This window comes from Diuraphis noxia, unplaced genomic scaffold (genome assembly GCF_037042655.1).
Source record: "Diuraphis noxia isolate RWA-SAM2 unplaced genomic scaffold, SU_Dnox_SAM2 contig0004, whole genome shotgun sequence".
Taxonomy (NCBI): domain Eukaryota; kingdom Metazoa; phylum Arthropoda; class Insecta; order Hemiptera; family Aphididae; genus Diuraphis; species Diuraphis noxia.
Window position 1 is genome coordinate 63,760,706 of NW_028301714.1, and position 26,604 is coordinate 63,787,309.

The 26,604-nt window shown below is 27.8% G+C and overlaps 4 protein-coding genes across 7 annotated transcripts; 2 read left to right on the plus strand and 2 right to left on the minus strand.

Moving 5' to 3' along the window:
• Positions 1 to 1,111: 1,111 nt before the first annotated feature.
• Positions 1,112 to 15,955, minus strand: mRpS9 (mitochondrial ribosomal protein S9). 2 transcript variants are annotated; one of them, XM_015510712.2, is made up of 11 exons: positions 15,683 to 15,955; positions 15,264 to 15,396; positions 14,623 to 14,726; positions 13,371 to 13,544; positions 12,940 to 13,025; positions 12,792 to 12,867; positions 11,482 to 11,607; positions 11,372 to 11,414; positions 11,189 to 11,304; positions 1,378 to 1,540; positions 1,112 to 1,307 (listed from the first exon to the last, which is right to left on the minus strand). In XM_015510712.2, the coding sequence occupies exons 1-11, from the start codon at positions 15,755 to 15,757 to the stop codon at positions 1,216 to 1,218; spliced, it is 1,188 nt and encodes a 395-aa protein (XP_015366198.2). In that variant the 5' UTR covers positions 15,758 to 15,955; the 3' UTR covers positions 1,112 to 1,215. The 2 variants fall into 2 exon arrangements, with proteins under 2 accessions (XP_015366198.2, XP_089082922.1); XM_089226796.1 differs by lacking the exon at positions 15,683 to 15,955 and adding an exon at positions 15,499 to 15,629.
• LOC107163316 (uncharacterized) lies at positions 4,377 to 9,967 on the plus strand. The gene is made up of 2 exons (XM_015510687.2): positions 4,377 to 5,386; positions 7,562 to 9,967. Exons 1-2 carry the CDS (start codon positions 4,812 to 4,814, stop codon positions 9,741 to 9,743), a joined length of 2,757 nt encoding a protein of 918 aa, XP_015366173.1. The 5' UTR covers positions 4,377 to 4,811; the 3' UTR covers positions 9,744 to 9,967.
• Positions 15,956 to 18,185: 2,230 nt separating the features above from the next.
• LOC107163443 (nonsense-mediated mRNA decay factor SMG9) lies at positions 18,186 to 24,059 on the plus strand. Of its 3 annotated transcripts, XM_015510889.2 has the most exons (9): positions 18,190 to 18,563; positions 18,645 to 18,829; positions 19,854 to 19,906; positions 19,960 to 20,137; positions 20,216 to 20,509; positions 20,565 to 20,712; positions 20,773 to 20,929; positions 21,831 to 21,951; positions 23,875 to 24,059. In XM_015510889.2, exons 1-9 carry the CDS (start codon positions 18,510 to 18,512, stop codon positions 23,951 to 23,953), a joined length of 1,269 nt encoding a protein of 422 aa, XP_015366375.2. In that variant the 5' UTR covers positions 18,190 to 18,509; the 3' UTR covers positions 23,954 to 24,059. The 3 variants fall into 3 exon arrangements, with proteins under 3 accessions (XP_089082920.1, XP_089082921.1, XP_015366375.2); XM_089226794.1 differs by lacking the exons at positions 21,831 to 21,951; positions 23,875 to 24,059 and adding an exon at positions 21,388 to 21,757 and having other exon boundaries at positions 18,186 to 18,563; XM_089226795.1 differs by lacking the exon at positions 21,831 to 21,951 and having other exon boundaries at positions 18,187 to 18,563.
• On the minus strand, positions 24,012 to 26,462 carry eIF3l (eukaryotic translation initiation factor 3 subunit l). Its single transcript, XM_015510900.2, has 9 exons — positions 26,258 to 26,462; positions 26,008 to 26,177; positions 25,847 to 25,931; positions 25,658 to 25,784; positions 25,192 to 25,589; positions 24,959 to 25,129; positions 24,604 to 24,896; positions 24,284 to 24,491; positions 24,012 to 24,217 (listed from the first exon to the last, which is right to left on the minus strand). Exons 1-9 carry the CDS (start codon positions 26,270 to 26,272, stop codon positions 24,083 to 24,085), a joined length of 1,602 nt encoding a protein of 533 aa, XP_015366386.2. The 5' UTR covers positions 26,273 to 26,462; the 3' UTR covers positions 24,012 to 24,082.
• Positions 26,463 to 26,604: the final 142 nt, after the last annotated feature.

The window sequence follows — 26,604 nt, forward strand, 5'->3', positions numbered from 1 at the left end:
TACTGCCTCCCCCCCCCCCGTTATTTTTGGCTGATCCGCCACTGTTGTTGTACATGATTAACGATAATATAAAACGATAATATTGACAATATATATAGTCAAATTGGTGTATTAAATTGTTTTTTCAAACAATCATAAGACTATAGGTATACTATCAAAAAACTGTATAGGTACAGACTTTATTATGTTAAAATCATTTTTTAAGGATGAGAATCATGGGAAGCTTTAGTGAGAAAGTACTGGTAGACATTTTAATGTATTCTCGAGTTTATTAACAGCATAAAATAATTAATGAATACTACATTATTATTTGTTTTAGTTCTTACGCATTTTTTTGAAGTCTAAAAATAATAGACATAATGTTCTATCAATAATATTCTAACCGTCAAATGGATGACGATGCATGACGTCAGAAACTCGTCATTGGAAAATTCAATATGCTATACTTGGCTACCTATAATTCATATTAACCACATACAGCCCACTCCACAATTACGAATGCGAAATACACACACAAAAAAAAAAATACCTAATAAAATTCAATTTATTCCCAATAGGGTATGTATCAGGCCCGTATCTACGGAAGGGCGAAGGGAAGAAGGGGGCGTTGTCCTCCCTTAACCTAATCGTTGCCTCCTCTTAAAATATTAAAAAGAATTTTAGGAAGGTATATATTTTATTTCGTATATTACATTATATAATACCACCCTAAAATTTGGTTTGCCCCACCTGAATATTTGGTCTGGCTACGGGCCTGGTATGTATGAATGGTCTCAATGTCTCATACAACTAAATCTTTCTAAATAAAGTTATGTACTAATAATAAATTTTCGATTTGTAAAAATCTTTTTGAATCGACAACATTTTCATTTTCTTACATATACAATCGGTCAACCATAATCGAAATATATCTAATATCTAACTTAGTAAATTATGTTTTAAACAACTGCAGCTATAGTATATGAATTATGATTTATGGTATAAGAACTATAACAATAGTATTTTTTAATATTTTAAATATGCATTTTTTCTTGCATTTTAATTTTTAACAAATTATGATGTATGATATTTATAGTTTTTATTTTTATTTTTTAATAATAATTCAATAAGGTTGATATAGTAGACAATTTTATTTTTTTATGCAATATACGAAAAATCTAGTTTATTTTAATTCATCATTATATTATATTTACATAACTGCAATAAATTAAGATTTTAACGCTTCTTCCAAGTAAACTTCCTTCTAGCTCTTGCTTGACCAGGCTTTTTCCTTTCTCTTCTCCTATAGTCTTTTTGCAATAGACCAGCTTGAAAAAAAAAACACAAATATTGGATAAACTAATAAAAACGCTTTCTATAACAAAGAAATATATTTACCAATACGCATGCGTTCTACTGTTTCAGGGTCCACAAAAGAACGCAAACTCCAAGAAATACCGAAACGAATTGCACCAGCTTTACCTGAAACTCCTCCACCCCTGACTGTTGCATGAATATCGACTTTGTCAACCATATCCGTAAATAATAACGGGAATAGTATCTAAAAAACATAACACAAATAATTTTATATTTATACATGCAATACTATAAGAGTAGTTATATTATAATTATTTATACAGATTATTCAAAGTTTAAGTGTTTAAAAATTGTCACATATTTTAAAGTTACACAATTGGGAAGTTAAAATTCAGTTCCAACAAAATTATCTTCTTATTCAATTTAAAATTAATATTTTGATCTTTTCTATAAGTATTAAGAAAAAAATGAACCTAGCAGAGTGATATAACATATATGAATGTTCTGCGTTCCTATACATACCAGGAAAAGGCATCTAATAAAATAAATAATAGATGAGAAAATTCCTAACCGGATAAGAAAACGAGACATGGATATTTAAATATTTCTACATTGGAATATACAGGAGGATTCACTATATTATATACACTTATTTATTGTCAAACCAAGAATTACCGTTAAAATTGCGATTAAAGAAGTTCTAATTTGAAAAAAAGAAAATTTTAACAACACAGTAGGTACTCTCGTAAACTTTCATAAAAATCTAAGTATTTGAAAATATGATTTTTAAATAAAAGTAAATTTATTTAAAATTTTCAAAAATCTAAATTTAAATAAATGTATTATTATAAGAAAAAATATGGCGAGCATACTGTATATTTATACTAAACGTGATAATAATTCGTGTTGTAGAATCCATAAATTAAAAAAACCCTTTCTTATAGACTACTTAACTCTTGTGAAAAATCACACACTATAGTAATATGTATAACAAGGTAAAATATCATACACAATATACTTATATATATATGTCACTATATTATATTATATATAGTGGCATAGTGCATTTATTGTGCAGTATTAATAATAGTAATTTCCACTCGTAAAATAACCTTCTATTTGTTTCATAATAATAATAATAATAATAATAATAATAATTAATAATTAATAATTTTCATAATAGAAAATCTTACTGAATCTGAAGTCAATACCTAAGAACCGTATGAATAGAAACGATAGTGGTATAAATATCTTGAATTAAATCTAAGTATTTTGAAAATTTATTAGTACATAGACAATGATAATTTAGGTAATATAGGATAAATATTTTTTGAATTAAAATAAAATAACAAAAATCACTATATGAAGAAAATAAAGGAAAAATTGTTATTTCACAATTGAACATTAAATTTTGAATTTAAGACGACGCTTATAAAAAAAAATGTGGATTCGCGATTTAAAAAAAAAATATAGTAAGCATATCTTATGGAAAATCTTTTATCAAATGTTGGAGCCTTAAACACAAAAATTAAGAATATCATGGATATAAATAACGATATCATTTGCAAATTTTCTAAACGAACAGTGTTATGAGAACAGAATGCAAATGTAACCGGAAACTTCATAATACACAAAATACAAGTATTGAATGATAAACAATAGTAATAATCATTAATCACAAGACAATAATATACACAACCTCTATATTTCAATGTAATTTCCGGAGGACACATTTTCGAATGATTCTCAGATGTTTGTAAAATAAAAGGGTAACAAAATACTGACAAATCCTCTGGTATAAATTATGTAGTAATATTTATTTACTTATAATATGTTAAGGTTATTGCTCTTATTCGCAGTCCGTGTTATTCTTAATTTGCTATTGTGCGTATCAAATTGGACATACTATGTATTATCCATTGGTCGATTGAAACATCGCACACATTTTATTTTATTTTTAATTTTAATTATTAATCATAGTTTTATATCTCTGTGTGACTGCGTGAGTCAAAGAGTAAGTACGCGGTTGAAATCAACGATTAATCCGGAGAATGCTGGTTGGTAAAATCAAGAATATCGATAAGTTGCCGAGTACGAGGGGATTCGTTCATCAACGTTTACATGAACCGTATAATAAGCGTTGAATAGAAATAGCAAACCTTGACTTTGATAGTTAAAAAACAAACGGGCTTGCGTGAAAGGAATATATTTCTATGTTATAGAATATAATATAATACAGCAACGTTATACAGAAGAACATAATCGTGCGGATATTTTTTTTATAATAATAATAATAATAATAATATAATATTTACAAACGTCAAACCGTGCACAGTCGCGTATAGTTGGTACATTATGAAATATTATGTACCTACTACCTACTTAACGTATAAAGTGTTAAACCCTATTTTACCTATAACGGCGCCCATCGTTATGCGTACGTCGTACAGTGTCATGCATAAATACGATATTTTAATTATTGCTTGAATTTTATACTTTGCGTATACCTTATACATACGTAAATGAAACAATGGTAAAATTATTTAATTTTCGTATAAGAAACATTTTAATATTTTATATTAATAGTATAGGTGCCTACTTAAATAACATTAAAAATTATTAAAAATTACATATTATAGACATCAAGACATCATTTCTCAAGCAAATTGAAATGTATTATAACATTGAACATTGAACAGAAATAAAATTACAAGAAAACGAATAATTTGCAGGTGTTCTGTAAAGATTTATATGTATACGCAACTTCCAGACAAATACTAATAAATTAAAACCAATGGTAGAAAAATAACAATATTAACAAACATACCCGAATCAAATTACTTGTGTCGTTTTTTACGTATCAAAAAATAAAAAATGAAAATAAAATATATACATATCATCGTACAACATAATTCAATAGGTATACTAACAGGCTACATCATATGTAGAATACCATTTGATACAATTATATTATGTAAAATAAAATGGAAACAAAAATGATATGACGTACCTATATTTTATTATACTCTAGCAGCGGAGACGCAGTCACGGTGCAGGATTCGCACGTTACCAGTCACCGCCGCCGCGTGCGCGTTATAATATTATATTAATTCGGTATTATAATAACGATAATACTAATAATAAAAACAACGATGAATAATAATAATATATCAAACGAAACGGAGCGGAGCGGCTGGCGCGCGCGTGTGTCTGGCCATCGAGAAGGGGTAGGTGGTATTAGAGGGAGATACGATCGCGTACTTATATAGTTCCGATAGCGGCCACGCTGTTGGCGTCCGTAGCACCGCGAGGCCACCGACCGCGTATAATATTATCATACTACCGACGCACCGGACATTGGCGAGCGAATCGTCGAAGGAGCCGAACGACGCGCGCGGGAACCCGGTGCAGCACTGCGAGACATTACACACACGAAACGACCGTCAGGCCAGTCTTCCGACATCCGGTTTTCAATATTGTTTATTGTTCCGCACCATTCAACGTGCACCGTCACCATGACCGGCAAACATCACCTGGAAGTGGCAGTGCCACTGGACAGGACCATCAGCTTAAACGTGCACAACCGGCAGGGTAGTGCGGCCGTGGCGTCCCGGTCACCGTCGTCGCTCAAGGACCGGTGGTACAGCTTCCGGCACCGACCGAGTGGCGGCGGCGGCGGCGGTGACCAGCGGCGACGGTCCAACGTCGAGGAGTTTCTGTTCATGGAGAGCCTTCCAGACGCGTTGGCGGCCAATGAGCCGCAGTCAGTGACCGGACAGGAGATCGAACTGTCCATAACCATACGGAAGGACACAATTAGGCGCGACCTGATGGACTCGATGCGCATGTGCAACGGGCGGTTGCAGCTCATGGAACTCCTGGAGCTCGACAAATTCGACCCGGGTGGCGTGCACCCACCACCCAACCAGAGCGAGTTGGACAGGCTGCTCTGCTGGGCCGTTTACATCGGTGCGCCGACCGAATGCCTGGACACGCTGCACGAGTGCGGCGCCAACTTGCACTATTCGCACTGCGGTAACATAACGGCCGTACATTTGGCTGCCTTCATGGGTAACGCCGAAGCGCTAAGGTACGCGATATTTTAATCATAACCCCGTCAATATAAGTTACGAGTTAGTTATTATTTTCCACTAATGGCTCTAGGTAGTGTATAATTTTATATATTATAGGAGACGCCTTTGTTTTCACCCTAACATAGTTCCCATTCAAAAAAGGGATTTAGTTTTTGCCAGCATAGAAGTATAATATATATAGATAGCAGGTATACCTGTAAATTGTAATTTGTTTTAAACTATATAAACAATTTGGTTTTCACAGATTCCACTAGTCTTACTAATAAGCACTTTTTTATAATTTAACATTTATTAAATTAACAAAATATACATTTAGGTACATAACTTAAAACTTTTTCTTGTTTATGAAAGAAAATCAAGTATATGTAAGACATATAAAACTATTTTTTTCATACAATTAATACCATTGTAATTTTATTGGCACTAACTACTACAGCAATTTAGTTAATTTGCCAAAATGAGGATACCTACATGGATTTTATGGTTCCTATATCGAGGTTATAGATGACGAGGTTTATATTGTGCGATTTTAAATTAGTTAAATTCTTGTTCCTTCAATACTTTGAAAAAATGTAGACATCATAGAATTTATCCTCTAATGATTTTATTTATTTTTACGCAATTTTAATAATATTAACAGTAAATAGGGATTTGAAACTTTTTTCATGGCGTATTTTATATTTATCAATACGTAATAAAATTTTTAAATATTTAAACTATTTATACCACGAATATATTCAGTTCATTTGTAAGGTATATCGGTACACCGACTTACAAGTCATACCTAAGTCCAGAAAAATATGAACTCGATAATGTTGTTAGCAACTAGTTCCAGTCAAATTATCTACTTATAATAAGATAAATTTATCATAAGATATCCTTAAAAAAGAGGCTGATAAATTATCTCCGATAAGAATTATTTTCTTGCAAAAAGATTCGTTTAATTCAAAATTGACACATCCATTAGTGACCTACTCAAAGACGAGATATCACTCAAAACCTATTATACAACAAAACGAGTTACCGTTTTAAAAAAGTTTTTAATCTAAGTATGCTATTCATTTTTATCCGTTAAAATATAAATGAGATAACCGATCAATTATAGAAAAGATATTCAAAAAATGTGTTCATGAAGACATTGTGTATTTATGCACAATGCACGCAAATAAATATTTTACTTGTATGTATCAGCATTCTGTAGTACGGGGTTGCCATTCCTCTCGATTTCGGAGGAATACTATCAGTTATCAGCACAAAATCTTAGTATCTTTTAAATCTCAATTAGGGCGGGATATAATACTGAAAATTAGTTGCATATACCTATTAATTGTTGTATACCGGGCGTGCCTAAAAATATGATAAAAAAAAAAAAAAAAACAGAAAAACAATGATTCAGTTATTTCAAATCTGAGCTAATTTACGAATATAATTTGAAAAATTGAAAAATCATGTTCATTGTATAATTATCGTGATTAATGTATAACATAAATAACCATCCAAAAAATTATCGTTTACCAAGAGAGGAGGAAGGATTGTATGAGTTCAGAAATATAAATACAAAAAAAATATATTTCTAATGAAAAAAAAATGTGTATGTTAGATAAAAAAACAATGAAGATGAATGAATGAACAATGAATCACACACCAAAAAATATATATATATATAACCTTTGTTTTTTAAACATTTTGCCAATGTATAAGTATTCCCTAACAAAATATAACTTACGTACCATGACCAAAACTTTATGAATTCTAATTTATTAGACAGGTGTTTAAAAACCCGCTTGTCAATTATCTTTAGTAACATACACAGCAACCCCTGCCTATATATTATATTATAATCCATAATATAATTTTATCATTATTATATTTTAAACATCAGTATACTATGTTAATGTACAACTTAGATGAGGTATTAGTCATAAACATATTTTTTTTAAATTTAAAAACAACTAATAAATTCCTAGAATGAATACAACTTTTTAATACCAACATCTAATGGTCAGTGAGCTTCTTCCTCTTGAATACTCCTATAAAAGAATTGTCTCACAGACCAATAACAAATTGCTGAACTCAAAACTTAAAATTAGTATTTAATTAAAATATTAAAAAATTAAAAAATGTTTTTATTTTATCAGTGTCTATAAATTTAAAAAATATTTTACTTACAGGTGGCTAATAAAAAAAAAATGTGACATGGACACAATTCAAAGTGGGTATACGCCTTTACATTCAGCTGTTATGGGCAATGCTTTAGAAACAACAAAAATTCTGATAGACCAGAGATGTAAAGTAACTGACACAGTATTGCATTGTGCAGTGCAAGCCAATTCTGTAGAATGTGTCAAGTACCTACTAAACATCGGTACTGATCCCAACTCTTTGGATACAAACGGGAATACACCCCTACATTTAGCAGCAGACAAAGGATATACAGAATGTCTAAAACTCCTTTTAGCGAAAAGTACTAAAACAATAAATTTAAATTCTAAATCTAGGCAATCGACCGCTTTGCATATGGCAGCTGAAAATGGATATACAGAATGTGTTCAAATACTACTCCACACAGGGTCTAGTCATAGTGCAGTAAATTATAAGAATCAAACTGCTTTACATCTAGCTGCTAAAGCTCAATGTGCTGAATCTGTGGTTATATTATTAGAATTAGGAGCCGAAGTGAATGCTTTAGATATTGACAAAAGAACACCTTTGCATTCCGCTGTTTGTAAAGCTTATTTATCATTCCATGTGGTTGAAGTATTAGTAAAATGGGGTGCAAATGTCAATATTAAAGATAGATATGGCTACGCTCCTCTTCACATAGCTGCTTTAAATGAATTATCCCAATGTGTTGATTTTTTAATCATAAAAGGAGCAGACATAAGTTCTAAAACGATAGGTGGGATGAGTGCTTTAAGCATAATAAACAGAAAAACACCAACAAGTATAAATACAATTAAAAAAAAATTTGATCAAGCGATTACATTAAATGACCAAGCTTCAGCAAAAGAAGTTGAACTAATAATGGATTTTCGATACTTATTACAAAATCCTAGTCAAGGGGAAATCATTTTATTACACACATTGGAAGAATGTGGTCAAAAGTCTATGCTTGAACATCCATTATGTAAAGCATTTCTGTACTTAAAATGGCAAAAAATTCGTCGATTTTATTTTGTACGTTTAGTATTTGATGCAATTTTTGTTTTACTCTTAACCACTTATGTAATGACAGCTTTAGCACATGATTGTTATAATAAGTCAAAAAACCTAACTGACAAACAAAAAATAACTCATAGACAAGAACTAAACGAATCAGAGACTCAAAATGCGTGTCGTTTAAATGTAAATGTATTCGATTCACAATTAATATCACACATAATTATAGAATTTGTTTGGTATATATTGTTGATATTTACAATCATCATAATAATCAGAAAATTAATTGGCACAACAGGATTTACTTCAGTCAAACAATATTTTTTAAACATCACTAACATTGTTGAGTGGTTTGTGGTTGCTAGTGTTTTTTTAACATCCTTTTTATATGGAAATAAAACGTATGACTGGCAAAACCCTATAGGAGCATTTGCTGTTTTGTTTGGATGGTCAAATCTAATGGTGATGATTGGCCAGTTACCTATATTTGGAACATACATTGCTATGTTTACCAAAGTTCAAAAGGAATTTGCTAAATTGTTGCTAGCTTACTCATGTTTACTTATAGGATTTACAATAAGCTTTTGCACATTATTCCCTACATCAGATGACTTCAACAATCCCTTAATAGGTATAGCAAAAGTTTTAGTAATGATGACAGGAGAACTTGATATAGATTTGTTATTGAAATCTGAAGACTCTCCAATCATTTTTAACATAAGTGCATATATAACTTTCATACTGTTTATTGTATTTGTTACCGTAGTGTTGATGAACTTATTAGTCGGAATAGCAGTTCACGATATCCAAGGTTTGCACAAAACTGCAGATCTCTCAAAACTTGTCAGACAAACTCAGCTAATTCACTCTCAAGAACAAGCATTATTTCAAGGTTGTTTACCTAGACGTGTTATAAATTTTTTTAATTGGAGCGCAAGAGTTACACCATCAGCGTATCGGGTAGTACTTTATGTAAAACCATTAAATCCTACAGAAAAAAGATTACCAAAATATATTATGGAAGATGCATTGAATATAGCGAGACAACAACGATTAAATACAGTTGACTATAAACAAGCTATGTTAGAAAATAAAATGGAAAACAAAGCTTTAGTTGAAGAAATTAAACAACTCAAAGAAATAGTACAAAATCAACAAGATCTCTTATTAAAGCTTATTAATAAATCTTCATAAAAATATTCCTAGTCTTAATTTGTATTTGTTATGTAATTTAAATATTATATGAACTATGTTACATTTAAATATTATGTATTGATATTATGTTGATAAAGATATTTGAAAATATTACTTCATTATAATGTTGAAAGGTAAAATGATCTTGTTATATTTGTTTTGATAAATTACCTAATGATAAACTTTGACGTGATTTTTAAAAAAATAATAGGAGTATTTTGATATATTAGGGTCATATTTTTATTTTCCTATGACGTTTTTCCTTAATTCAAAATAATCCAATAATATATGGGTAAAATGAAGTAATATTGATTTGATAATAAAATAATGTAATACATAAATAAAATAACTTTTACTGTTTTAAGTTTTCCTTCATTAGTTAATACACGATTGTATCTCATTAACAATGTTTAAAATACAAATATTAATTATCTAAACTATATTCTAAGCATGCACACATCAACAATTTCCGTTCACTAAGGACACATTTCAAACTTATAAATACCACATTGTGAATTTAATTTCTTAGAATTTGACGTTGATATATTTTTGTTTATAAAGTTAATATAAACAAATAATAAGCCAGATCTTAGATTTATAGAATTTTTAACTATAAGCAATGTGTTTTTGATTACTGGTAAATAAACTAATTTCAAACACCCGGTGGTTCTTAAAAACAAATAAAATGTTTATTATTTATCCAATTAAATATACATATGTGTGTATATGTATATTTATATTTGTACTTTTATAAATAGGAAATTAATGTTCAAGAAAAATGTTTGAGTTGTATCTAAATGCTAAAAATATAATTAATGAAAATAAATTAAATAAGCTATACTTATAAAGAATAAATATCTACTTAAAACTCAATGAAAATGTTTATTGATTAGTAGATTAAACTTGTTCCGTGTTTTAACTTATAGAAAATCAAAATTAAGAATATTTTTTCTTATTATTATAAAGTGTTCCTGACATACAAGGTCATCAAACTTATTGATAAGATAATAGGAAACTTAACATTTAGAATTTGTAAGTGTAATTAATTAAAATATTTACAACAAAATCAAATATAAATTATTTAAATTACTAAATATTTGATTTTCAAATAGATAATAAACAATGATAAAAAATTAACTTTAAAGTCAGGTATTTTATCATGGAATTATTGTTATTAAGTTATTAGTTTTATAACATATAAATCTAAATACATAAGCATATTTTTAAGAAGTCCTACTACCATTATGTATTATTTATTATTAATTAACTAAAAATAAATTAGGTATCTTCTATATATTTTTATATTATCTCCTTTTTGTAATTAAATTTAATATAAATATATATAAATTACTTAAATTTAATTGGATGTATGCAAATGCATGACACAATACCTAACTAATAGTCAAAATATGAATGATTTTATTATATTATTTTATTTAATTTACCTGTTCCCGGGCTTGTATATCATCGAAGAATTCAATTCCTTTTCCATTTATTGACAGCTTGCCTGTTCCTGGATAATAAACTGTGACATCAGCTCTAGCATCTTTTCTAGGGCAATCTAAGAATAAAAATTAAACTTTTTAATGATTCCGCTACACAATATTAGTCAATTCTGAATTCATTACCTTTAACAGTAACAAAAGCCCTCCCATCTTTTGTGTATTCAACCTTAAAATTTGTTTAAACAATTATTAAATAAGTTTAAAGAATATAATAAATAAGATATTGTAATTACAGGCACTGATTCAATAATAGCCTTAGTAGATATCATTGGTTTTTGATAATCAGAAATAAATTCCCCAGACTGGTATGAACATGGATGTTTTAACAAACGCTCAATTGCAATTACAAAATTTTTGTACTAGAACAGATAGTAAATATATACAAATGCACAAAGTATAATTATAAATAAAAGTATATATTTTTTAAAGCAAACACACATGTTAAAATGTTGGATTTATGCATACAATCAACTACTACACCTTTTTAACATATTATTAAAAAAATCTCAACAGTGATGGTTAACCTTGATTGAAAGATGTGATTGCATACTTTTAAACATATAGTAGAGGTGTGATAGACATCAACTTATAATAACTATTAAGTAAATTAACTCCAGAGTAGTGTTTAGAATACGAATTTTAAAATAGGTAACTTTGGAAAACATTTAACAAATCATAATGGTAGGTTTCATTATTTGACATACAACGTGAAATTAGATTTGTATCTATTTGTAAAATAGAACCCATTAGAAATATACATAAAAATTTTCATGAACATTTTAAGACAATTATAGTACGTAACTGCTGACTCTCATTTTTATATTAACTGACAACAAGTTAATTATTTATTATTAATTTGATGGTTTGATTATGTTAATCACCCATTTAGTGATAAACTAGGCGATCACATTCGTAATATAGCAAAATAAAAGTAATTTATTGTAGATATTTGAAAGTACTCTAGAAACTAAATATTGGTTTGTAACATAAATTATTTGGAACTTTTCCATTATTTTAACTACCACCTAATGCAGCGACTACTGTGAATCTCAATTCTGTAGTTTTTACTTTAAAGTTCTGTCACACAATACATGTGAATTGTAATTTATATAAGTATAATGTATATTAGTATAACTACAAAATAAATAGAAGAAAATCAAAATGTATTTTGCATGGGTTCTGAACTTCCTTATGAGAGTTACTAAAAACTTCTGACACACTATATTTTGAACAGAATTCTCCAGAGTAGCCTTATTCTGAGATATTTTTATTTTTTCATTATAATTGGCGACCAATTTTTGGAAATATTCTTCAATAATTTATATTCTCATTCAGATAAACTCTGCCAGATAGGAATCTAAATGAATAAATGATGGCGACTGGTTTTTCTATATTATATTTTTTATTTCTTCATTTAGTGGAGCCCTAAAGTTAGATACAACTAAACTAGCTTTTAACAGTGTAGATGGCAGCAACAACAGAATTTTTGATTGGCAGTAATCTGAATAACAGAAAAGTACTAATTATTTATGTATTATATTACTTCGTGATCAGATAGTTTTTCAACGGTTAATTTTTCCAAATCTTCTTTAGATAGCCATTGACTTCCTAATGATGTACTATAAACAAACAAAATATATTTTTAAAACTAATTCCAACCTTAAAAGTACATGATATATAATTTGACTTACAGTTTTTTATCAGGATCTGGAAGTATATTGTTTTTTCTCAAACTATCTTCAAACTTATTTAATTCTGACAATTTAGTAGCAATATTCTACGAAATAAGAAAAATAATTTTATTTTATTTTTATTTTTTGTTTATTCTTCAGGAAGATAATATATATTATAATTATAAATGATACCTCTTTTGTCTTACACATTTTATTAGTTTATTAATAAAGATATTTAGCGTCTATTGATATATTTTTATATAAATATGAAACGATAATTATGCTTCAACATCATATCATTGCTCAGATTTATGTTGAATATATCAAGTTTTTTATTTTACAGAACAAATTTTTAAATAACTTTTTTTTAGTATTAATTTTAATGTAAATTTTGCTGACAAATATTAAAATGTAGGTAAGTATATTTAAAAATTAGTTATGTGCCTTACATGTAAAATTAGGTAAAAATTTGGTTTTCCAGTATAAAAAAATACATGAAATGGACGTCCAGACTCATCAAACTCAGCATCTTTTTTTGGTGGAAATACTTCACTTGGGGGTTTCATTAAAGGTCTTGCTTTTGGATCATATAAACCAGAAGGAAACAAATAATCGATAGCAACCTAAAATGCAAAAACAAAATAAATACAATTGATTGATACAACTATTTTAAATAATAAAATTATTTTTCAAATATATAATTAAACAATTTTATTTATCTATTTTAAAAGAATGCTTTTATTTTAATTATTAGGGAGGGGTGGGGTGGTAAAAATAGTGTAATGTATGTAAATAATATTGAAAACAAATAATGAAAAAGCAACATAAAAAAATGGCACACATAAAAATGATTTTCAAAATGCAGAATGTAATAATTTTGATTTTTCATAGTTACCAGATGATAGTAAACTAATAAGTTACTTGAAATTCTGATCTAAAATCATATGTGATAACAAATATTGTAATTTTTTAAACCAGGACATATGTATAAGGGGACACACACTGAGTCCTGAGGTCTAAAATCCCTGATGTGTTAGGATATGTTACTTCACAGTGTGTCTAGATGAACTTAATGGTATATATTGAATATGCAAAAATAAAAATAGCATAATACAAAATTTTAGAATAAACATTTTAAAATTATATATGTATGACTTTTTGCTCCTTTACATTCATTTATCTAAGCTGGAAAAATTATTTTAAAAATTTTATATTTATTTTCAAGTATCTATTATTTTAATAATTTTTCAATTATTTATACCATTATTATAAAAATATAAAATTACAATTTTTTTTAAATATATTACAAAATTTATCTATTGTATACCATCAATAGTACAATAAATTAAATTAAAAAAAAGGTTATAAAATATTGATAATTTTCTAAGCCAATTTTTTTCAAACTTAAAATTACCTAAATGAAAATATGAAATAGCACTATGTGTAAGTCAACAATTTCATCAAGAAATTATGGCACATAATTGTTTTTATATTGTAGCACTTTAATCAACCACCCCCCACCCCTTTATTTTTCACGGTTTTTAAGATTATTTAATTTTAGATTAAGATATAAATTATACTAATTTTGAATAAAGAATCACATGTCTACTAATCTTAAATATATTTAACAGACATTAGATAAAAATTAACTACATATTTCATAAGTATTATATTGTAAATAAAATAAAACAATTAACTAACGTCAATATCTGCTTGTGTAAATGTTTCTGGATCAACGCCCATCATATTAGCTAAATGACGTTTTCCAACATTGTATTCATGTGTTTGCTGTTCCATAAAGTTATCTGAAATATTCAATTGCAATAATTCATCTCATGCTACAGTCAACAAAAATTATACCAAGAATAATGCTTAAAAATAAATAGTTTTTCAACATTTTTGGATTAGCAAAAATACAATATTTTATTTTAAAGACTTCAAAAATAAGGTCCTTAAGTATAATTAAAAATTATAAAAATCAGAGTCTCAATACCTAACTAAATCTAATAATTTAATAAAAAAAGGATGAGTATGCTTCACAAATCAAGCATTAAATTACTGTAAAATCGTACAAATATAGCATAATTTTACAACTTTAATAGTAAGTTGTTGTGTTGAGTTCAAGCCATTATATATTAAGTAGTACTGTTTTCAATATTAAACATAAAAAAAAAATTATTATTATTTGGAGAAAAAATTAAAAAATAATTTTTTATCAATATTAATCAGTTGTTAAAAAAAAAAAATAATATTAATATTATGAATATTTTTTTCTTTTTTCTTGAAAAATCAGTTATTTTATACTATTACTCTTTTGTAATAGTTTCATTAATATTACTTACTGTATTGTGTAGCTCTTTGAAGATATGCTCTCATAGCTAAACTAGTTTTTTCTTCTACAATTTTCTTTTCAATAATTTCAACATCTGGGTCATCACTCCCAACATTGTTTAAACCATATGTACATCTAGGTACCTAAAATATAAACGTAGTTAACAGTATAAACAATTATTTTTATTGAACAGTGACAATATTGTCTAACAATAATTAGATGACCATAAATTTACAAATACATACATATATATTGCCATGTAAAAAGTGTTCAAGTTAACATTTTTATACTTTTAAATTAGTATAACTAGAGAAAAAAAATATAATAATTTTCATTTGATCACTTGTGCATGATGGTTGCAATAAGATTTATGTAGAATTTTTTACAAAAAAACTAGTAGTATATTTTTAAAATAATTTGATCACTTACAAAATTTGATAGTATTTTTGGAGTATTTAATTTGCTTATGGCTAGATTATTAAATAAACGTTGTAATGCCATCATGTTAAGATCGTACTCAATAATTATCTCTATTACTAAATTAGACTAATTATTGACGTAAGAAAGACACATAATGAAAAATTTAAAATTAAATACATTAGAAGTAATGTATTAATGTATTAATCAACAGATGAAGCTAAACCCACTAAAATTAAAATAATAAATTCTAAAAAAATTCCATATGTAGTATTGTAATTGTAGTGTGATTTGTCGGAAGGCCGAAGTCTTATCAATTTTTATAAATTTATGTTGATAACGTAATCACCTGGTAACGTTCCCGTCTTACTAGATTGCCTTGGTTATTCTTACCACAGAACCACAGACTTGTGCACAGAACTGACTACTCTTTATGTGGATGGTGGATCCCCTGTGGCATAGAACAGTGGTATGTGGTTAACTTGTTAACTTGTGGTATACCAAGGGTTTCCACCCCCTCCCGACAACAAAAACTTTTTATATTGGTATTTTATCTTCTGTGATACCCCACGGTTTAAGATTGTGGTTGAGCTTATGGGAATATACTTATTGCTACTTTAAGCAACTTTTAAAGACTAGGATAAATATGTTTTTCTATCTCTTTGCTAATATCATTAATATCAAAATCAAGTATTATGGTAATCATGCAGTTTCTTGCTACAGTCATTTCTGATTTTATAGCATGAATATCTATCATTAAAACATCCTAAAACAATAGAAATTACAATACATTTATTGAGAAAAAAATTGTATTAAAAAATACATTATATTATTTATAAAATATGAACTTTCAACAAAATCCATTTTAATAAAACATTCAACAGACAGTGTCGGCCTAGTAGTACTTAAAGGGCCCCGGATGCATTTCTTCAGAAGGGCCCCCAGCATGTTATTAAATAAAAATGATAAAAAATGCTTATAAGTAGTGAAATATTATATTTTTAGTAATATCAGGGCCCCTCGACACAAATACGGCCGGGGGCCCCGGATGCGTTCGCGGCCATGGCCAGGCCGAGGCCGACACTGTCAACAGAGCATGCCATGAGTAAACCGAGTTTACTAAACTCTCTTTGAAAAATCTATTCCTATTTAAAGTTTCTTACAACAGAATCAATTAGCTGATAGAGCTACGGACGAAAATACACTCATGTGGAAAAACCATTTTCTATAGTTAAGATGACGCCACACCCGCATGTGTTTTCTTCGTCGTACAAGTGCGTAGCATAGCAAATTTTACGCTCAGCAAATCTCGTTTATCTCCTTCAATTTAAAATTTAGAGTGAATTGACCTATTATAAAAATTAAAGGCAAGATTATTACCGAGGGCATCTCATAGGCTTTTTATTATATTTTAATTTTAAAGCGAATAATGAGTATTTTAAAATTTAAAATTATTTTTATATCTAAAAATACTCATAACTCGGTTTAAAATTAAAATATAATAAAAAGCGTATGAGATGCCCTCGGTCATAATCTTGCCTTTAATTTTTATAATAGGTCAATTCACTCTAAATTTTAAATAAACGGAGATAAACGTGATCTGCTGAGCGTAAAATGCTACGCACTTGTATGGCGGAGACAACACATGCGGGTGTGGCGTCCTCTTAATAAAAAATAACTGAATATTGAATAACAAATAATTTTCAATGATATTATATATAGATAGATAATTAAATTTCATAAATATTTTATCACAAAAATCACAAAATCCTGAGATTCAATATTTTTTTTTATCAGAGGGGGCTATAAAAATATTTAGGGGGGCTAAGGATGGAACATTTAAAATCACGATTCTCATAAATATTTCTTACTGTTGTAACCAAACAATTTAAAAAATAAACAAATACAGTTTTTTTATACTAACATTCAATTTTGAAAGAAATTTCTTTTTAAAACTAAGAATAATGGTTAGTTATTTTGAGGTAATAAAAAAATTTTATTCGTGGGTGCATGTAACTTTTATAGTTTATTATTTCATACTTTATACAGCCATTGAAATTTCCAAATGTAATTTTGTGACAATATCTATGATTTAACTTAATTTTATGCTGATCCCAAATAGTAAAATAGTAATATTTGAGGCTAAAAGACCATCTCCACTCAAAATTGTTTTACAATTCTATAAATTATTTCTAAAAAGAAATATATTAAAATAATATTATTAAGCCCCTCCAAGCCCCCCTAGTTGCACCTATGCTAGGAATTGCTTCGTCATAAAATTTTGTAGAAGAAATAATATTTTTATTTTCTGTAGTATAATATTGCTGTCATGGCTAAATACTCAGGTGACAGGTATGACAGCAACTTGGATCATATTATCATAGTAAATGATCTAAGAATCTAAGATCGTCGCTCAACCATTCTATCTTAAACCGTGGTCTAGATCACTGATATCACTAGTATCACTCCAAAATAATTGTGCTATCAAAATCTAAATGTGGTGATCACGAATTAAGATCGCCACTGCGATTAAAATGTTGATATTTTTAAATTTTTAATGAATGAAAAAGTTTTTAAGTTCGTCAATATTCAATTTTGGTTTTTAGTTTTATGAAACTAAAATTTTTCATAGGATCTTTTTCTATTCTGTCAGATGAAAAATAAAATTTTAAAATAAGTAAACAATTCGTTCTGACATAGAAAGATCATAGTTGTATAATATCTTAAATAATTCTTATAACCAAAATTTTTAATATCTTTAAATAGATACCTATCTTAATAACACATTGCAATTTAATTTCAATTACTATTATTTTAGTTAAATACCTAATAAACAAAAATGTCACAAGGTTATAGTGAAGATTATAAAACGAAAAAATCTCCAGTAAAAAAGGTAGATACAATGTTTAATATATTATACAATATTTTTATACTAAATATTAATATTCAATAATTATATAAATAATTCAATTAGATAAAAGATGATCGTAAACAATTTGGTTCCAAACGATTGCCAATAGTTTTGGCCAAACGTGATGGGTCTATCGAACGAATTCAAGAGCATGAAAAGTGTCATTCTCAACCAACAATATTAATAAAACATCGAGATACGGAAAATAGATCTTTGTCACCTACTCAGAAGTGTATTCCTCAAACTATGTAAATATTGTTATTTATCATATTTTATTTGTCCTATACACCATCGATGGTGTATCCTATTATTGAGTTTTTATTTTTCATCATATTTTTTCACTGCATTTGCTTTGATCAACATCTATGATTGCTATAAGTAGAGCTAAAATGGCTTAAAATTATTCCACATTATTTACCAACAGGATAGTTAACCATGTAAATTATAGTGCTGCCTAATTAACTGATCTGCTGATTTACTGATTAGGGGCAAACAAAGTTCAAATGGGGTAAAACTGGTAAAACTCCAAAAGCGCCATTATAATACCCCTTTACACGCCACCGTTCAGAAAAACTGCTGATTTGGCCTTACATCTTTTTTTCCACATATTTTTTGAAGCAAGTTTCAAGTGTTTTAAGATATACAAAAATTTAAAAATTTAAACTACTTATAACTCGCTTTAAAATTAAACTATACTAAAAAGCCCATGAGGTCATCAGAATAATTTTACACTCAGCAGATCATGCTTTGCTCCGTTAGTTTAAAAGTTAGAGTGAATTGACCTCTCATAAAATTTAAAAGTTAGAATATTATTTCGACAACCTCGTGGGCTTTTTACTATATTTTAATTTTAAAGCGAGATAAGTATTTTAAATTTGAAAATTTTTTGTACATCTTAAAACACTTGTAACTCACTTTAAAAATATGTGGAATAAAAAGGTGTATAAGCAAATCAACAGTTTTTCTGAACAGTGGTGTGTGATTTTACTGATTTGAATATTCGAATAAATTAGTGATTACCTATTATAATGGCGCTTTTAGAGTTTCACCTCATTCGGACTTTGTTTACCAACGCTATGGCCCCTTATCAGTAAATTAGATCGACCCGTAAATGATATAGTCAACACATCTTGGAATTTTTTGTTACACTGGTTTTCCTAGTAAATTCTTAACAATTTTAAATTTTAAGCACATCAGGGTTAGGTGATTAAAACTTAAATTAACTATCAATTTTTTTTTTCTAACCATTTATGTCCTTTTTTAATATTTTAGTATTAAAAAGGAAGAACCTTATCAGCCATGCTTACAAAAATCAGGAAATGAAGGTAAATTATTTACATTGCTTTTAAATGACTAAATAATAATCAACTGTTTTTAGAACAAGTACAACCTCTGACGGAAATGAAAACTCCAATTAAAGTGATTGATGATTATATGCAATTTATCAGTGAAGGTTTAAGCAATTGTTTACTGGATCAGACGGATTTCTTAGTTATTGGCTGTCTGGGCTTACAAGGTGTTGGAAAATCTACACTTATGTCTGATATTGCAAACAAGTAATTTTAAATCCATTTTATTGATTTTTACTTAATTATTTAAAAATATGTGAATGCTCATTTTATTTTAATTTTCAGGCCAAATTTGTTTGCTAGTTCTACATCTGAATATTTAGAAACTACACAAAATTGTACTGCTGGTATTGATGCATATATAACTAAAAATAGAATTATTTTACTGGATTGTCAGCCAATATTATCATCATCCATAGCCTATTCAGCTAGTCACAAGCGAATGGGTCAATCTATAGATCCATCAGGTTTACTAGTTGATAATGAAATGATTTCCTTGCAGTTAGCTGCATTTTTATTATCAGTGTGTCATATAGTGTTATTGGTGCAAGATTGGTTTTTCGATCCCAATATATTTAAGTAAGTTAGTTATTTAATTAGTTGTTTGTTAAAATAAATATTTCATTATATCTAGAATATTGCAAACAGCAGAAATGTTAAAACCAGCAATGCCTACTTCCCATCGCAATGAGGAATTAGTAGAATATTTTCCTCACATTGTATTTGTGCAAAACAAATCATTTTACTCCGATTTCAGTATTGAACATATTAAAACAGTGCAAGTATGAATTAAATACTTAAACGTAATTTTAAATAAGTTTTTCAAAAAAAAAAAATTTCAGCATGTTTATACACAATTATTTGCACGATCTCGCCTTCATATCCAAAGTGGAGTCAGTATTGCAAATGGCAATGTTATAAGTGAATTAAATCCATTAAACTGTGGTGAACCAATTAATTTATTTGTCTTGGCTAACAGTGAAAAGGATAATAATTCTGGTATGTGATTTAAAGATCTATATTTTATAATTTGTTTTTTTAATTTTCTGTATCTTTATTTTACATCATGAAATTTAAGTTTTTGATGTTTTAATAGATATACTGTAATTATTTTACAATGGATCTTGTACTATAAAATTGTCATTTATAAGTGTTAAGTTTATATTATTTTGTGATATATGTATAATTAAAAAGAAAATATTATGAATTAGGTTAATGTATATGATTACATTAATATTTTCTATTTAGTAATTATCGGTAATGGTTCAATGCGCAACCTACATCATAAATATAAAATATAAGTAAATTGAATTAACCTTTAAATTAATTTCATATTATCAATCAAAAGTCATCAAAACTGCTTGTCGAATTTTGACACAATATCTACCATTCTTCTTGGAGTTGTCTATTGGGAAAGAAGACTCAATTTTTTTTTATATTGTATTTGTATTTTACAGTTCTCCTAAGACCTTCAATAGAAAATGTTGAGCGGTTAACGGTTAGATGAATATATCCATGATTAGTTAATGTTGAGTATGCATTCAATTAATCGCTGAAAATTGTTGTTCCAGTCTTTATTTCATTTTTAAAAATTGGTATAATTAAGAGTTTCTATAGATCTTGTTTTTCTACGATAAAATATCAGCATTCTAATAGTGAGGCTGGTTTTTTCCAAAAAATTACACCCATGAACCTTGTATACAATTTATTTTTATTGTTTTGTACTCTATTATGATTGTGAGTAGTAGTAAACAAAAATAGTATAATTGTACATAATGGAAATTATCGCAATAAAGAAACCTGTAGATCAATTTAATCTTATTAATAGATTGGCTAATATTTATAGGTCACATATTAAACCATTATCTAGTTACCTAATAAGTATTGCATTATTTTTTAGAAAAAAATGGTTTTCACAAAATGCATCCAGGTCAATCAATTTTAATGCAAGAATTCAGAAAACAACTACTAAGCTTACCGATATCACCTCTCTCACATACCCAATTAACTGAAAAAACTTGGTAAATTTAAAAAACAGATTATGGTACATTAAAGTAACACTGACTTAAAAAATATGACTCATGATCAGGCATAAAATTCTAAGGCTGATTATTACAATGTCTGGCAACAGTTTTACAGACAGTTAGTGGGATTTTCTCTGGCAGAATTCTGCCATTCAAGTGTCCATTCACTTTAACCAGACATTGTAAGAACGGCCTAAATTATGTAAATTTTTTCTTATTGTTTTATTTACAAATATGTATAATTCAATGTATGCATACTACTCAACAACCGTGTATATATGACATGTTAATTATTAAATTTTATTGTTCAAATAAATTTGTAGATTGATTTGGTTCAGTGAAAAAGTAAAATAGAAAATATTAAACTCGTTATAATCTTCTTGCGCTATTCAGATATGTTTTTGATTGACGAAAAAATTGCTTTCAAATGAAAAAGCTTGTTAAGTCAATGTTGCAGATATTAAAAATAGTTTCAGTATATTTAAAATTAGCATTTACAATTTGATAAAAAAATGTTAATGTTTTATAACCAACGATAGAACATATTCTTCCACTTTTGATTTTTGATAATAGAATGATTCACTCTAATATTAAACATAACAATACAAAATTGTTATGTTATCCTTTAGTAACATCTCCCCTATGTCCTTTGTGTTATAAAACTGGACTCAAGATTTCCCACAGATCACTCATCTCAATTCTCTCATCAGTAATTACTCTCCTCTTCTCCGTTCTTAATTGATCCCCAAAACTTCATTATCGCCATACCTATTTTCGCAAAATTATCTCCATTGTTATATTACATTAGTTTTATCTTAGGTCTTGTATTGTATCTCACTATTTTTATTAATATACCGATATTATGTCTTTGTATCTACCTAATAACTTATATATTTTAACTCTTACATATTTATTTAAAATGTAATTGGAAATTATTTCCGTAATAAACAAACAATAAACAATAAACAATAATAATATTTAGGTAGATATTATTTATCTCGGCGTATATACAGGGTGATTTTTTTATCATGAACCACTCATTATTTCAAAAAGTATCAATGTTTTTTAAAATTTTTTTTTACAAAGTTTCATATTGTTAAAAAAACAACGTTTTTATGAAAAAATTATATTTTTTAATATTTTTTATCCTTATAATTTTTTAAGTTTTTTTAACAACATGAAACTTTGTAAAAAAATATTTTCAAAAACATTGATACTTTTTGAAATAATGAGTGGTTCATGATAAAAAAAATCGCCCTGTATATAGCAATAGTATTATATTTAATTATTGAGCTGCAATAATTAAACTGAAAGTTAGTAATAAAAAAAAAAAAAACTTTTCTGGTAAAAATTTATTCAGTCTACTAATAGTAACATTAATAACTGATCACTTTTGTCTGATACCAATATTGTTTATTGTATACAATGATATACGATTTCATTCTAATTGATCTCACTAATTAATACAGAAAGATCCTTTCACGATTTCTTTTTCTTTTAAACTGTATTTATTATATTTACTAGACCAGTGGTTCTCAACAGGCGTGCCACAAGAAATGTCTGATATAATTACAAATTAAGCTGGTAAAAATATTGAAAACAGTACTTTATTTCACTACATTTGTGGCAGTGTGCCGTGAATCAAAAAGGTTTAAGAACCACTGTACTAGACCAACGCACTTAGGGTTGTATAAAATTGTTTTAATTCTAATTACTTCTATTTATTGATTTTATCTATACATTGATACAGAAACCAAAATTAAAATTATCACTATTAAAAAAAATTATCATTAAAACATTTATAATTTTAAGTAGCTGTAAGACAAATATTGAAAACTTTTATTTATAACAATAAAATTCGTAGATGAAATATAATTTAATTATTTGTTAACTTATGACTAAGATTTAATATTTTCACAGGTTTCACTACTGTGCCAAAGTATGGGATCTGATAAAAAAAAGTCAATTCTTTAATGAGTATAATAGACTTCAAACATAATTTTTCAATCAATTTAATATTTTAATCTAAACAGAGTAAAAATAATGACCAAAATATGTAATGTATTTAATAATTTATTACATAATAAATATTTATTATTATAGTATGTTACAAAAAATGTGTTTTCATTTAGACCTTTATAGATTTTAGCTTACGATTAAGCTCTTCAAATTTCAATACTTTTCTTATGAAGAAATCACCATAACGATGAGCCACTTTGGTATCTGCTATGTGTATCATATCACGATCAATATAGAAGTCCAACTAGAATATATAAATTTCCAGTTAATTAAGTATATATTTTTGTTTAATTAAAGATAATGATCAAACCTCAGATCCTGAATGAAAGTATCCATCTAATCCAGATGCACCTTTATTCCACACAATATTTTTCATTTTGTGTTTGAAACACAATAAATGTTTAGTCAAATTTTCTTTATCATCGGTAGGTTCACTACTTTCATGTTGACCTTGTTGTCCTTGCGCCATAAATGTCACCAATTTATTAATTGGTAAGGTGGTGTATAATTTCAAGTAACTGTAACAAGAATAATGCATATAGGTAATTAAAAGATATATTTTATATATATAAAAATAAATAATGAATTAATCAAGTTAGCATAAGAAGAACAAAAGGACTATGGTTATACCTGCGAATTGTAGGCAACATTTTTTGTTGTTTAACTTCAGCCATAAAAACAGAGGTTTGATATTTCACTGCTTCTTTAACCGAATCTTCTGCGGGGTCCATTGACAAAAATTTAGGACAAGCCAGTTGGAAACAGTTTTCAAATTCTTGTAAATCACCATATTGCATTTTGAACATCCTGTCAGTATAGTTTTTTTCACGTAATACTTGCTGGATTGATTCATCAACACATTGTGGATGTAACACTAAACACATAGCTAATAATGTGTACATCTGATCAGTCTGTTTATTAATCTAGGAATCATATAAAAATCATTAAGAAACAATACATAGTAAATTACTATAGTGAGTTTTACTTGATCATTCTGATATGTGCGAGTTTGGAAAAGCTGCTTTGTTCTTTGAATATACAACAAAATTGAACTAAATGTACGAATTGCATCAGAATAACGACGCATCATCATGTAAGCAAATCCAACATAATATGCTGTAGAAATGTGGCATGCTGGTACTGAACTATATGCGTTCTATAAATTATAAATAATTTTATTAAATAAATCTTTGTTTAAATAAATGTATAGCATTATACCTTTTTATGCATATCAATGTTTTCCAAAACTTTAATGGCTAAATAATAATCTCCAAACAGACTGTGCAAGCGCAACAGCCCTATCATAGAATAATAACCCAACATTTTATATAAAGAATGACGGCCAAATTCTCCAGCTACAGAATCAGGATCTCCTCCACTAGCGGTTACTTCCAATTGCAGTTTGATATTAGATTTATTAATAAATGAATGCAGAACATTTAAAACCAACAATACATTCCATACTTCATTATTAGAAGCAAGCATATCAATTTCTTCTTGTGATTTGCGACTACGAGACCGAAATTGAGTAAAGGATTGGAATTGATACACAAACTCATCAACAAGCTCCCATAACCATTGTTCAGGTAATTCTAATGGCACTGGAGTCTCACAAGCTGTAAATAATAATTATATTCAAATTTGTTTTAATTAATAGTTTAATAAATAGAAAAAATTAACTCACTAAAGATGTAATTGAATAGATCACAGTAATTATAAAATGATCCAAAACGTTGTTTTGTTGAAGGCCCATTAGGTACACGAGCAAAAATATGTCGGTAGTATAGTTCTTTGTACAACATCAAGAATGTCTAAAAGTAAATTTAATTTTAGGTAAAGATATAATACTTATAATTTTTATATTTTATATTACTTTATCATCGTCCATAATGGTACGGACTTCTTTATCAATAGGCCATGGAGATTTGTCAAAAAATTGATCGGATAATTTTGGAAACCTTGATGACACAAATATGTATACAAATTATAAATTTATGACATTGTATGCAAACAATATTTAAACAATAAACATACGTGTTTTCATATAAATTTTGCATTTCATACACCATTCCTTCATTAATGGCATTCCTGAAGTACAATAAAAATTTCTTGATAATATCAGGCATTTTAGGCTCGTACGGATCGGCATCGCTATATCTATCTTCATTATAATTATTATAGTAGGTATCACCTTCGTATTCAGTCTATAAATATTAACAACAAAATTGTTTTAAAAAACAGGATTAATGAAGGCTAACAATGTATTAATTTTTATAATATGTACCTGATCGTATTCCATAGCTAGAATGTTATTCAGAATTCAGATCAATAACAAACGAATACAACGCTAGGGTATGTCTACTATGTCTACGAGTAAACAATTACAAAAATGCAGAAAAGTTTCTAACAGGGAAAGTTAACAAAATTTCTAGAAAATAAGATGAGTGAATAACACCGAAGAGGCGAAGACCGTAAATACTGAATTGTCAATTGACAACATAAGACATATTCTTAACCTAAAAAAAAAAAAAAAACGTCATGGATGCCATGAAGCCATGAAGGTGGTGTGATATTTTCTACCATGGTTGAAAATGTTTGTGTTGTCGGTTATTTGGCTGTTACCATTGTTGA